This window comes from Solea solea, chromosome 2 (genome assembly GCF_958295425.1).
Source record: "Solea solea chromosome 2, fSolSol10.1, whole genome shotgun sequence".
In the NCBI taxonomy this organism is placed as follows: Eukaryota; Metazoa; Chordata; class Actinopteri; order Pleuronectiformes; family Soleidae; genus Solea; species Solea solea.
In genome coordinates, this window is record NC_081135.1 from 34,714,379 (window position 1) to 34,728,403 (window position 14,025).

Here is a 14,025-nt window from a genome sequence, read left to right on the forward strand (position 1 = left end):
AAAGAAGACAATCACTAGAGTCTCTGTTTCTCTATTTCCACTAAGCCGTTACAGCCAATGATGCAGAGATGTTCCACAGCCGGTGTCTGCAGTCAATACATTTCCACTTACACAACAATCGACAGCCTCCGCTCATCCCTCACTCCAGGCAGCACCGCTGTTCTGATCCATAAACCATGACACGACTGTAAGTCCCTGCTTTTTGGTTTTCAACACAAGTCACAAAACAAAAACAAAAAAAAATGGTCGAACCACAACAGGACAAGACTTAAATCCACTGGGGAGGCTGGAGCAATCAATCACAGGTGAATCACATCAGGGCGGGGCAGATTATCAGGGCAGGAAGTGAAACTAAAGGAAGGAAGAACAAGGAACTAAAACAGGAAACTTGTAACCCAATAAAATCCTTTCTGGTTTGTGAAGGCCACCGTAGTTTCCTGTCATGCTTGAGTAAAGGGGAGGGGTCTGCAGTCTCACCTCTAAACTGCCTGAGAACTACGCCAACAACATTAGTAATCTATGAATAAAAGTTTTTCCACAGTCGAGACATTTTTATGTGCAAACGTCAACCGTGATGTAAAGTGTGTGAAGCGTGTGAGGCAGTGGGACTGGAAATAGAAACACAATCTGTGACTGATGTGGAAACAAACACAGAGGAAAGACAATTATTATATTTATATATATATAATTCATGTAAAAGAGTGGAGTAACTGTGGAAAACCAGTATCCAGGTCACATTATGTACATAATATCATGAGACCGTCTGGAGTTAAATATGTCCACTGCTGCTAATCTACACAACAAAACAATTTGATAATTCATTTGAATTATCTTTACATTTCTTAACCCTTTCCAATGTCACGACAGGTGGTTTGATTAGAAAACTAACTTTGGACAAACCGCCTCTACAGTCTACAACACACGACGATCATCAGCTGTCTTAACCTTTAGGTGAACCCATGGTAACTTGACATAGGGAATAATACACAACTCCTTATATGAACATTGTGTGTGTGTGTGTGTGTGTGTTTATAGGTTACATATTCAGGTTTTAAAAATAATGAGTTTTTTTTCCGTCTTCTTATGTGTTTGTTGAGTCAAAGTTGTGATTCATTTTATATCGCTTTTTTTTTTGCCGTGCAATAAAATAGCAATAATTGTACAGAAGTCACAAATTAGACCCTTTTTGTTCATCAAAATGAACCAACTGTGACATATTTCCAAATGTCACCAATTAAATACGATTTTAAACATTTTGGGGACTTTTTGCCCAGAATGTGTTTATATAGCTGGTGAAAATTAGATATTTTTTTATCAGATTGCTGAAAAAAAAGGAAATAAGACACTCTGTGTTGCACATTCTTATACTCTCTGTACATACATATTATATCAGCCCCTTTTCCCCCAGTGTTTTTAATCATTATCCGACCGATACAACGACTCTGAGCATCATATCGACTCATGTTGTCAGTCTGTGCTACGACAAACTCCGCCCCTCTCATCCACAGGTGGGTAAGGTCCGGAAGACGGCGGCGCGCAGGAGAGAGTACCACATCCTGTTCATGGTGCTGACCACGGCCCTCTGCTACCTGCTCTGCTGGATGCCGTACGGCGTGGTGGCCATGATGGCGACGTTCGGTCCGCCCCACATCATCAGCCCTGTGGCCAGCGTGGTGCCGTCGCTGCTGGCCAAGAGCAGCACAGTCATCAACCCCATCATTTATATACTTATGAATAAACAGGTGAGTTTGAAATATATATATATATATATATATATATTTTTTTTTTTTTTTTTTTAAAAGGAAATTACGGAGATTGACATGAGCGACAACTTTATTTACACGGTAAAAAAAGACAAATTACAACAGCTGAAATGGTTTCTTTTCTTTTTTTTTTTTAAAATATTAATTCAAGTAGGAAGAAGAGAATTCACTGACAAATCAAAGTCAAGAAGAACACCCTAAGGCTGTTTGAGAGTGAAACACAACCTTCACTCTTCACTAAGTGTGTTCAGGTGTGGATGCGTCTTCTTTCTTCCCCCCCAGTTTCCTCACTCAGGGGTCACTGCAGGCGGCTGCAGCGGGGGAACTGTAGCTAAAACAAAACAATCAAATCAAATCAACCCCTTCGACAAACAATCCTTCGGAGGCAGTGTGCGATGCAGCCATTCCCACAATATCGAATAAAAACAACGCATGGGAGGAAAAGAGCAGAGAGACGGAGGCAAAGAAATAAAGAATTAAAAATGTCATCCAGTGTCTCCGAACGCGTTTTCTCACCTCACTGTTGTGTCAATGTCACAACAACGTCCTGAATTAAAAACTGGCAATAAAAAGGTTGCTTTATACTCAAGTTATGTGTCACCCATAAGCAGGCGGCAGCACCGAGAGAGAGAGAGAGAGAGAGGTCCAAGACTTTAATTAAAAAGGAGGAATTTGGCGCCACAAACAGAGACAAAGATACCGCGGGGGATTCACGCTTACTCAGGTTGCCGCCAAAGATCTGATTCCCCCCCCCCCCCACACACACACAATCATGCATTGAAATCCTTAATAACACCATTTAATGAAAGAAAATATGTAGTACAATCTCCTCCCACAACATGGATGGCGATGGTCGGCACAGTCACAGCACAGACAGTTTCAGACTCTTAGCCCTGATCTCCACGTGCATGCTCTGCTGTGCGTCTGGTGAAGTTATTAGAAACACGCATGTACAGTAATAAGAATAATGTCCCGGGGGTTTTTTTACGCACCTTCAGTGTGTTACAATCACAAGCACTAAACACATTTAGTTATTATGTCAAAACCTGAAAATGACTCCTTGAACCTGCGGTTTTTTTCCCCCTCTCCTTCTTAAAGACATGCTCACAAAAGCCTAATCCTCTAAAACCTGAAACTGGGGCTGGATATCAAACGTCAGTAAGAAGACAGACACACGTGGCGTGTGCGTCGCTGCCGCCGCTGCTGCGTCTCACACATGTTTGTGCTGGAAACCGCGCGAGGAAAAACAGGCAAGACACCACATTTTATTTAAAAAAACAACAATAAAGCATGAAACGCGCGTCAAACTCGCGGCCCGCGGCCCACATGTGGCCCTCCAATCGATTTCATGTGGCCCGCCACTTCATATCAAGTTAAAATGATGTTTGTTTCCTTTCATCACAGATTAATTTCACTGTATTTTTTTAACTGTATATTCTTCCATATCAACACAGACACTTATTGTGTTGAATTCTGGGAAATATCTAGCATTACAGATACTTTTATTGCGTTACCATGACATCATTTTCCACTTTTTTTCCCACTCGACCACAACCAGCATGTCCATGTGGGCCCCACAAGGATTATATTGGGGCTGCCAATATGGGCCCCAAGCGGGTTTGTCCATGGTTTCCATGGTGGCACCACCTGTGTTTGCCCACTTCAAGCCTTATAGTACCCAATCATGTAGCCTGGTAAGTGCACTTAGTGGGCAAATCATGCAGGTCCCATATGGTTCCATAGGCAACAGGCCCGAACACGGCTGGAGCCGCCATGGAAACCAATGGAAAAACCCACTTGGGATCCATAGTGTCAGTCTGAAATATAAACCTTGTACGGCTCATGTCCAGATTAGGTCTTCTGAGTTTGAGACCGATGCTCTAATCTGTAAATATGGGCACTGAAAACATGACAGGACGCAGCAGGGAGTGTCCGGTGTAAACCAGGCCTAATTAATGCCTTAATTACAATAATAATAATAATGATAATAATATACACATGTATATACAGTATACGTACAGAAGTACAGCATACACTGTGTTGTCATGTTGTACATCTGTACCGCTCCTACTGCATCTTCAGTATCTTCAGGAAGTCGTGGAAGATGCTGCAAATCTGCTTCTTATTTTTTTGACGATACTCGGGAATTTTTGCCTGATTTTTTTTTTTGCATCAATGTGATGAAGTACTTTTGCCACGCGTGTAATTCACTGAATTAGTCGTTACTACGATCTATCGGAGTATTCCTTATATTTCACTATCGAAGGACAAATAAACAAAAAGAAAAGAATGTCATCATGATATACAGTTATGTCCGTTTTTTTAATATAAAATAACACGACAGGAAGGAGGTTTTTTTTACGTATTAAAAACTTTGGCCACAGTTATGACACTTTTTTTTTATTTTGTACTATTACTGACAGATTTTTTTGGATGATACCAACCCCAGAATCATCTACGCACGCACTACTCTAACCAACGCGACTATAAGCCATCCTCTTCCCTGTTATTCATAAGACAATTCACAGTAACGTTTCTGTCCGAACACGTTTTTCACATCTTATATCAAAACCACAAACCAATGGCACGAGCACATTTTGTTAAAATAGCACAACTAGTAGTAAAAAATCTCTGATTTAGGCAAGATTTTCCACCGACCGACCGGCCGAACCGACCGACCGCTTCTATCTACAGCAACAAACACCAGCCGACCTCCAGAGCTCGTCGCAGATGTGGCCCTAATTCTCCTGTAAACATAAATAACTGCTCCCTAGACAAAGCAAATTTAAATTCCTCCTCTGCAGTCATCTCCACTCGGCCACAAACCAATATTAGAGGATTCGGGGGAGAAAATATGAGACGATTACAGCAGGAAGTTACATGACAGAAGGAATAATCCTGCACTGAGGAGACGGCGCTGCACTGATCGAGCTCCTTGTGGCCACACAGTGGTGAAATTACATTCAATAAAGAGTGAGCAGACAATGGTGGGGAACCCCAAACACCCCCCCCCCCGGCAAACACGCAACAGATCGAGCCAAACTCTACAGACGACTGCCCCCCCGCCCCGCCCCACAGTGTGTGTCCAAACAGTCACGAGGGAAGCATTCAGCCGAGCAGTAGGCACAGGAATACGGCTGCTCTGAGCACCGGTGAGCTCTGACGCTCCGATTTGGCCCCGTTTACTTTACCCCTCAGTACAAAAAGAAAGAAAGTCTATACTCAGACGTTTTCTTTGACAGAATCATGTGAACAAGCAGCAACTACCTGGTGATTGCGAGTTTGCAGGAGAGCTATCGTGAAATCAGTAGCGTGGAATTAAAACCCTCGACACAAGTGTCTGATCTCATCAGAGGAATCGGAGAGGAGCGCCGGCTACAGTCGTTGCTGCCGTTGCACCAGCAAGAAAGGGGGGAAAAAATGAAATAGAAATCACAAATATCCACTGTGACAAGTGGACATTTCCCTTTAGTGGAGAATCCACTCCATACTATTTGAAAAACACACATTGTACACGGTCGAAACACACCCACTTATTGAAAAGTCACATGTCTACCTAAAAACACGGATCTGTTGCTACCCTAGTCAGCTCCACAGCTAACGTGGCTCAGCTAAAGCAGAGAGAAACTTCTTTTTTTTTCTTTTTCATCTACGTTGGAGACGTTTCCTGGAAGTCTCCGGTCCGGTTAAACCATCTTGATGAAGAACAAGTTCCTACAGAAGCCTCCGCACTGATCCTTCCCTCGAGGAGTATGGCTTATGTTCTTCATGGGTCTGATCCGGATCTTGTTGTTTTCAGGCTTCGCGTCTCCAGCGGCTTTATTGCACCTCTCCCTCAGTCAGCCAGCAGGGGGGGGGGGGGGGCAGGTGGCGGAGGGGGGGGAAAGGCCCAGTGCGTTTGCGTCATGTCGAGTGTGAACACAGTCAGGTTCCATGTTTCTCAGATGTCACAGTTGATGGTGCTGAAGCCCGGCAGAGTGACGCGGCCCTTCCTCCTCAGGTCACTCTCGGGGCCCGTGTTGATCCGCTGGATCAGGTTCTTCTCGTACAGGAGAGGATGGTAGGCGCCCAGCGTGCACGCCGCGTCGTAGTAGCGCTCGTGGTAGTGGCACAGGTCCGTCTGCCTCATGGAGGGAATGTACTCGTAGACGTGGACTTGCTCGCAGAGCGTCATCATCAGGAGGATGCCTGCAGTGTCAGAGAGAGAGAGAGAGCGAGAGAGAGAGGAGGGGAGGAAACGGTTTTCAAACGTCAACTTCAAATCATGGAAAGGTTCAGTGACTGACATTTCTGTGCCACGCTGTAAATCCACCGAAAAGAAGTAAATGGTAACTTCTCTGGTCTTGAAGACCTCCTCAAAGCGGCTTTACACTACAGATTTGACATTCACTGATAAATAATACACGGCATGGCTGTAGAATTTTCATAAAAATGTTCAACGAGTGAGTTTTTCTGCTCCTTTTTCCCCCAAAGACAACTTGGTGAATCTCGTCTGTGATCGTGACGGTCGGGAGTCCTGAGAGCTACCGTAATGACAAGTATATGGGCGCAATTAAAGCTCTATTTCTCTGCTTCACAAACAGTGTAGGAGTTACGGTGATGAGAAGGATATTAAGAAAAATAAATAAAAAAAACACATTTTCAATCTGCTCTTAAAACAAAACCTGAGTGGAAACATGGAAAATAGAAGTAAAATGCTTTTTGAATTTTTTCTCCACACCTGTATTGAAAAGTAAAGCTCAGGTTTTTTCAGAGTCGTTTTGAAATGATTCTAAAAGGAAAAAAAGTGGTCAAACTCCCGGTTCCTTTTAGCCAAACGTTCATACTCACAATACCTACATACACATTTGATGTAGTTTTATTTATTATTATTACTAAACATGAACGATCGTCGATAAAGACGAGCAGAAGCAGAGGAGTTGAGAGGAAGGTGAACTGTAACAAAGGCGACTAAATGTACGTTGGGAGCCTTTAATCTCCCTCGGTTCGCAGCGTGTACGAAGCGATGCCGTGCAGGATCCGCTGAGGCGGCAGAAACTCGCCGTCTTCATATATTATGTATTCAGGTCTGTTTTTCTTTCTCAGTGCTTATCTAAAAAGAGGTATTTCCTCCTGAACATGTACGAATGTTCCTTCTTTACAGCACTGGACTGAACTTTACATTCGCACCTATTATCACATTTGTACTTGAGAAGTGCTTCGTCGGCGCTGAGGCCATCGACCGTGAGCCGCGGGAGAGTTTTACTGATAAATACCTTTCACATGCTGAACCAGGCCATTACATTTAAATCACTGCAGGGGAGAAAACCAGCTTATTCTTCAACGCCCGAGCGGCTCCTTCCATTCGTATAATCGTGGAGGTTAATGGACGTGTGTTCCCCTTTCATCACAGCTAACGCCAAGGAGGAAATATTTAACGCTACGTTACTTGTAGCTTGTATACAGAAAATTAAACCTGTTAGAGAAACATGTCTTTCTGCGAAATCCATCAGACACGTTATATTAAAATACTGGCTTCACTGATAATATTTTTGTTTTGTACGTTTATGTCATAAAAAAAGGGAGAAAAGGGAGAAAAAAGAAAGAAAAAAGGGAATTTTGAAAACTTATTTTCCACAGAAATGAGACACACCGCGCCTCTCGTTCTCTCCGGGAACACAGACAAAACAGGAGTGACTGCATGTGTGTTTCACAGAGCTTTCAGACCTCTCAACGTAATGTGTTTAATGACCTGCGAGTGTGAGAGGCCACTTCCTCTTCTGTGCTGGTGCAATAAGCCATTAGAAGGACCATTCTCTCCTTAAACCTCACTACCTGTTGACTCTGAAGACATGAAAGTGCACTAAGGGAAGATTTCTTCTGCCTAATCGAACTCTGAGCAGACTTTTGCCTCCAGTCTCTCTCTCTCTGTCTCTCTCTCTCTGTCTCTCTGTCTCTCTATCTGCAAGGCCAGTCGACATAATGGGAGAAGGATTTTCATGCACAGTTAACTACACTTCTGTTCTTGTCTCGGTCGAATTTGATTACCCGAACTATGCTATGTAGTCTCAGGTCTGTTACATCCCAGACTACAACAACTGTAGCCTGTCTGTCTCCATTCTGTGTCTCTCTGCGCTCCATGAAGTGTGTAAGATTTAGGTGCAATTATTTCCATTCAGCATTGTTTCTAACGGAAGTCTACCATGAGCCACGTTCTGTTCCGTTTGGTCCAGTACGGTACGGTTTGGCATGGCAAAGCCCTCGGTGAGGTTAACAGAACCTTTACTCAGCGTTGTTAAACTTAAGCACAAAATGTTATCTATACTTTACTTTGTTATTTGCAGTTTTAAGCAACTCTTACTTTTACCCCACTACATTTTCCTCTAACTGTCTTTGTTACTTGTTACCACCAAATAAAATCAGAAGAAGAAGAAGAAGAAGACTTGGGATTATGGTCTGTATTTATATGGAAGTGGGGTTGTGTCTTGCTCAAGGACACTTGGGTACAAAATTCACTTATCTGTACTTTACTTTGTTATTTGTAGTTTTTAGCAACTCTTACTTTTTACTCCACTACATTTTTCTCTACCCGTTTTTGTTACTCATTACCACCAAATAAAATCAGAAGAAGAAGAAGAAGAGTTGTTATTATGGTCTGTATTTATATGGACCCACGTCCATATAAATACAGACCATAATCCCAAGTCTTCTTCTTCTTTTGTGTCTTGCTCAAGGACACTTGGGTACAAAATTCACTTATCTGTACTTTACTTTGTTATTTGCAGTTTTTAGCAACTCTTACTTTTACTCCACTACATTTTTCTCTACCCATTTTTGTTACTCGTTACCACCAAATAAAATCAGAAGAAGAAGAAGAAGAGTTGTTATTATGGTCTGTATTTATACAGACGTGGGGTTAAGTGTCTTGCTCAAGGCAGAGCCAGGAATTGAACCCACAACAATCCAGTTAAAAATCCTAGCGCCTCACTTTTATTAGTCCACTTAATATCAGAAAATGACTTTTGATATTTAAGTTCAGTAAATGTCGCATACTTTAAGACTTTTTTACTTAAGTAATATTATAAAAAAAAAGTAATTAAGATACTGTAAGATACTTGTACTTTTACTCAAGTATCCCTTTAAGGTACTTTCCTCTATTCTCAGGTGTTAATCCAACAGTTTCAGTCAGACTAAAATGATAATTATTCTCCATCCCAGTTCTACAAATGTTTCCTGACCCTCTTCCACTGCCCCCACTGGTCGTCGGACTACGGCAACACCTCCCTCGCTTCCAAGACGACGGTGATCCAGCTGCACCGCCGCGTCTGCAGCAACACGGTGGCGTGCACCGCCCAGATCTCCACCACCCTCAACCCGTGCAGCAGCACGCCGGGCACCAAGAGAACCACGGCCCCGGTGGCCAAAACCTGAGGAGCGCGGGGGGAACCCTCGGAGCGAACGAATAAACCCCATAACAATGTGAACTACAGTGAAATGTGGACTCCAAACCCCCATGCATTTTAGATAAATTATTGAGTGTGAGCTTGTGTTGTGTTGTACAGACTCTGCACATGATGTCTTTTGATCAGTGGAGCACCCTCTGTTATTATTATCATTAATAATAATTATTATTATTATTATTATTTCTAACCTGTTTTTCTTGTGCAAAGCAAAAACCTTTCCGTCAATTCTGCGTCTCCGTCGTTGTGTTGCTGTAAATGCCAGAGGCGGTCAGTGGTAGATTAGCGCTGCAAGACGGTGTTTAAGTGGATCGATGTACATGTCGTTTGACTTTTGTCTCTTCTTCCTCTTTCCTCCACTGTTCTGCTCTCACTGTAAATATCCCAGTGCATATTATGGTCTGCATGTGACCTTCAATTCGGTTCCTTTGTTTGTGTGGCTACGTTTTCTGTCGCATGGTTTTTTGTTTTGTTTGTTTCTTTTGTGTTTGGTGCCTGATGTTTTCAGATGTTTCCTGATTGCCCACAGTCCACCTGTCGTCGTCCCCCCCCTCCCCTCCCCCCCATCATGCAAAGGTCCTTGAAAATAAATAACAACCAAAAACATGGGTCCTCTGTGTATGTGTGTGTGTGTTCTTGTATGTGTATCTTTGTGAGGACCAAACAAAACTTACAAACCACACAGAGTGAGGACATTTTTGAAAATTGGCTTTTTCAGACTTAAGGTTAAGGTAAGGGGTTAGGGAAAGCAGCAGAATCGACAGACATTGACTGTCCTCTTAGTCGACCACTGACTTTTTGATTCATTGATTACTAGTTTCTCAAAACCTCGAGTGATGATGTTCTCAGATGAAATGATTCAGTTTGAATGATTTCTTTGTGATGACGGAGCAAATGATTGACCTAGTGATGTAAGTAGAGCTGACCAAGACCCCAAAATGATTCAGTTTGAATGATTGCTTTGTCACATGGAGCACAGAAACCACAGAAACCAGAAAATATTCAAATTTAAGAAGCTGAAAAATCAGAAAACTTGCCTTGATTACTTAAAAACACTCAAACAGAGTAATTGATTATCAAAGTTGACTATTCATTTAGTTATTGAGTAATGGTTTCAGCCCTAAGTGTAAAATGTTTTTTTTCCCCCGCTGACCAGACGAGATGCTCATTGGCCACCAGGTCATTTCAGTTTGACATAAATGCTCAATTTACAGAGAAATAGTAAAAGAAATAGAAAGAAAATAGTAATAATAGAACCAATAAGAGCTATAGAGTAGGGCTTAAATGTCCAATTGGGTTCGTGATATGATTCGTGATTATTAGAGGGAATGGTCAACATTGTTCTCATTTTCATTAAAAAAAAAACCCTGCTATTCAGTTTTCATAAGCACAGAAAATAAATTGAATTTGGATTCAGTGGAGAGAGAGAGAAAGACTGAATCCCTCCATGGCGTCAGCTTCCTGCTCTCTGTCACTGTCGCTGTAATGACTGCATTTCATCAGAGAGAGGGACGGACGGTTACGGCAGCCGCCATTTAACATGTCGATGCGTCAGCCTAACGGAGGGAGATACTGATACTCGCTGCTGCCTCTTCATTTCCTGCTGAATATAAAGCTGGGTGAATGCACTCGCTTTAAACCTGTCATCATTTTTATGAATTATATCCAAATTACAGTGTAAAGAAACTAAAACAAAAGGTTTTTGACATTAAAGAGGGAGGGGGGTGTGAACCTGACATACAGCCGGGTCAAAATTAATTTATACGTACACACATTGTGTAATGAGAATTAATCGACAGCACTTGAAGCAGAACAGAACATAACGAGATTACACGAGGAAAGGCCTCTGCAGGGAACACGGCGACATTTGAATTTAATCAATAACGACACGGGCAATACGACGTCTTACCATTTTTGTTTTAATTTAAGGCTTTTAACGTTTGTTTTCAAGAAAACGTGCGTTAATCTCCAACATTTAGTAAAGGAAATGTCTAAATTCTCAACATTTAACAGAGGAGTCTGGCGTATTTAGCCACAGCACTGCTGAAAGCCGGCGGTCGTGAGCTGAATCACAACCCTTGCCGCTTTTTAAATAACTGATTCGAATGATCGGCTTTATAAGTGACTAGTTTCTGTATTTGTGTCGCCGTGTAAAACGACATCACAGCAGTTTCATGCAGCCGTGCTGTGATGACTCCGCCCACATTAACATTTTCTGAGATTTTATGGACCAGAAAAAATAAATCGACATATGAATCCATTAGGAAAATAATCCTTAGTTGCAGCTCTGTCTATTTTACTGACATTTTATTGTTTCCAGAGAGATACTATTGAGTAAAAGCGAGGAGAGAATGTCCATTGTCTTACTGCTGCTATTTTTTAAAAATAGGCAGAGCAGAAACTGGCACTTTCATGCGTAGCATGTTGATCTGTAAGTTACGAGATCTGGAGCTCCTACATGTATGATAAGATTAAGCCCAGGCTCGGTTAGATTCCCTGTTACGTGAGAGGGACACATACTTCAGTGTTTGTCCAAGTAAAATCATTCACTTCGATATTGATCGGCGTTACTGCACAGAGAGGATATTACACGTTTTCCTCCGAGACATCAGAGGACATCGGTCACATAAATCAAACATCGTCTACGATACCGTTGCATTTGTGCAACGACAACAAAAATCTATGAATTGACACATACGTCTCACGAAAAGACCTGGAAAAGCATATGTACTACTACATGCACTACAGATGATTCTGCGAAAGGAGACAAAGAAAGAAAGAAAGAAACCATTTATTTTTAACGTCGAGAGCAGAAAGAGTCTCGATAAGGAGCGGAAACATCATGATATGAAGCCGTTACAGCAGCTGTCCACCTCTTAAAATAATTGGATGTTCTGTGTTACATGGCTGCGGCGTGAGGGCGGACAGGAAACTGAAATGTCTTCAAATCAAAGTCGCTATTGACAGAATGGCGTCCCATTTATGCCCCCCCCCACCACCACCACCTCTGTCGGAATGTGCTGCTTTAAAAGCGCTTTGAAGCGAAAAAAACCTCCTGTATGCTGATAACGTCACCGTGTATACTGAAGATAAACATTTCATCACATCTTCACGGCATGTGTGTGTGTGTGTGTGTGTGTGTGTGTATCTGCTTCAGGAGCAGGAAAAGGAAGAGATAAGACTCCAGACTGTGTGTGTGTGTGTGTGTGTGTGTGTGTGTGTGTACTGACCTATGAAGCCAGATGAGGGTGGATTGGGCTGGATGTTCTCCTGAGTGTTGCCCTGAATCACATCCCAGAGTTGCCACACGTATCCGGGGTGGAGGATGTAGAACGCCTGGTCGGGGTGGAGCTTGCGGTGCTCCACATACGGACCAAACAGGTTGTAGTCGGGACTGGTGTACCACTGTGGAGCAAGAGACGACAAGAGGACCAATGAGAACAACGGAAACATCCCATTTCATTCACTTGTCGTGAAAGTTTCACCTTCACGGTGCAGAACGATGTATAGATTTTTTTATTTATTCATCATGCGAGAGCAACTTCAATTGTCCTAGATCCATTTTTACAAGATGATATAAAAAATAAAAAAGGGGGACGTGGTATTTGTTCCTGCAGAGACATGGTCTCAACGTCCACGGTGTGTGGACGACCTTCAAAGACGACCGTGAGCAAATACCTGCAATAACTGTAAAAGTACAATGTGATTTAAAGAATAGATTTCACACATATTACATAACATATTGTATTACTTTACACATTCTATGACATGCAGTATAAATGCAAATGTTGGATTTATACTAGAGGTCGAATAGACGTGGATCTTTATATGTGGATAGAAAGTTTGTCCTCGAGAAGTGAAAATATGTCACTAAATATCACAATATTCCAGAGCTGAAACAATGAATCGATTATTCATCGATTACTAAATGAATCGACAACTATTTGACGATTGTTTATTTCTTTGCTCTGGATAACAAAGCAATCATTAAAAGTTAATCATTTCTGTTTGTGGACAAAACAAGACATTTAAGAACATCATCATTTCCAGGTTTGACAAACACCGATCAACACTTTTAAAGGTTTTGTGATATTTTATGGATTAAACGATTAAAGATGAAAATAATCGTTAGTTGCCGCTCTACAATATTCCAAGAAAAGTTGCAGTAACAACACCGCGATAATTATGTAAAACTGAAACGCTATAATGCTGTTTTTATTTACAAAGTGAAAATGGTCTATATCACTGAGCACTATATCATTTCCACACAAAATCCACACGGGAAAGAAAGGGCTCCACTGTCGCGTACGTTTCTGCAACGCTGTCAATCAAAAACTGGCTCCGCCCCCTTTAGACAGTTCCTCCAATTGTCACGGAGACACCCAGCATCCGCTCCACTGAATCCCAGAGAAGCCGAGCTCACGTGGAAGCGACGAAACCACGCATGGATAAATGCGTGGTTTTGTCGCTTCCACGTGAGCTCGGCTTCTCTGGGATTCACGTCCTCAGCGTCCTCCGTTTTAATGCGGAGGACGCTACAGGAATACGAAAATCACGTAAGACACTATAGTGACATGTTCTAATCTAGGTTCTAGCGCACGTTTATTAGTGAGTGGCGCCAGTGGAAACACGCCATAAGTCCCCAGTGTTTCACATACAGGCACGTGGAATTTTTGACACAAGCATAATAAAAACTGCAGAGAAAAGAAAAAAGTAGCGCCTTCACTTCAAAATTGATTTACAACGTCAATAAACATTTTAGTGACGAGTTAATGGTCTCAAGTGCCTTCAATAATGTTCCCGGCTGCAGCCGCAGGACTATG

The 14,025-nt window shown here is 42.2% G+C and overlaps 2 protein-coding genes across 2 annotated transcripts in view; one reads left to right on the forward strand and one right to left on the reverse strand.

Moving 5' to 3' along the window:
• The window catches only part of tmtops2b (teleost multiple tissue opsin 2b), a 30,716-nt gene extending 20,959 nt beyond the window's left edge, over positions 1-9,757 (forward strand). Inside the window, exons 3-4 of the mRNA XM_058623202.1 lie at positions 1,509-1,742; positions 8,961-9,757. Of these exons, the coding sequence (XP_058479185.1) occupies positions 1,509-1,742; positions 8,961-9,173 (447 nt within the window). The 3' untranslated portion in view covers positions 9,174-9,757. The remainder of the gene's footprint in view (positions 1-1,508; positions 1,743-8,960) is intronic.
• The window catches only part of st6gal2a (ST6 beta-galactosamide alpha-2,6-sialyltranferase 2a), a 61,184-nt gene continuing 49,040 nt past the window's right edge, over positions 1,882-14,025 (reverse strand). The window contains exons 6-7 of the mRNA XM_058623200.1: positions 12,433-12,607; positions 1,882-5,951 (exon numbers count right to left, since the gene is read on the reverse strand). Coding sequence (XP_058479183.1) covers positions 5,704-5,951; positions 12,433-12,607 — 423 coding nt within the window. The 3' untranslated portion in view covers positions 1,882-5,703. The remainder of the gene's footprint in view (positions 5,952-12,432; positions 12,608-14,025) is intronic.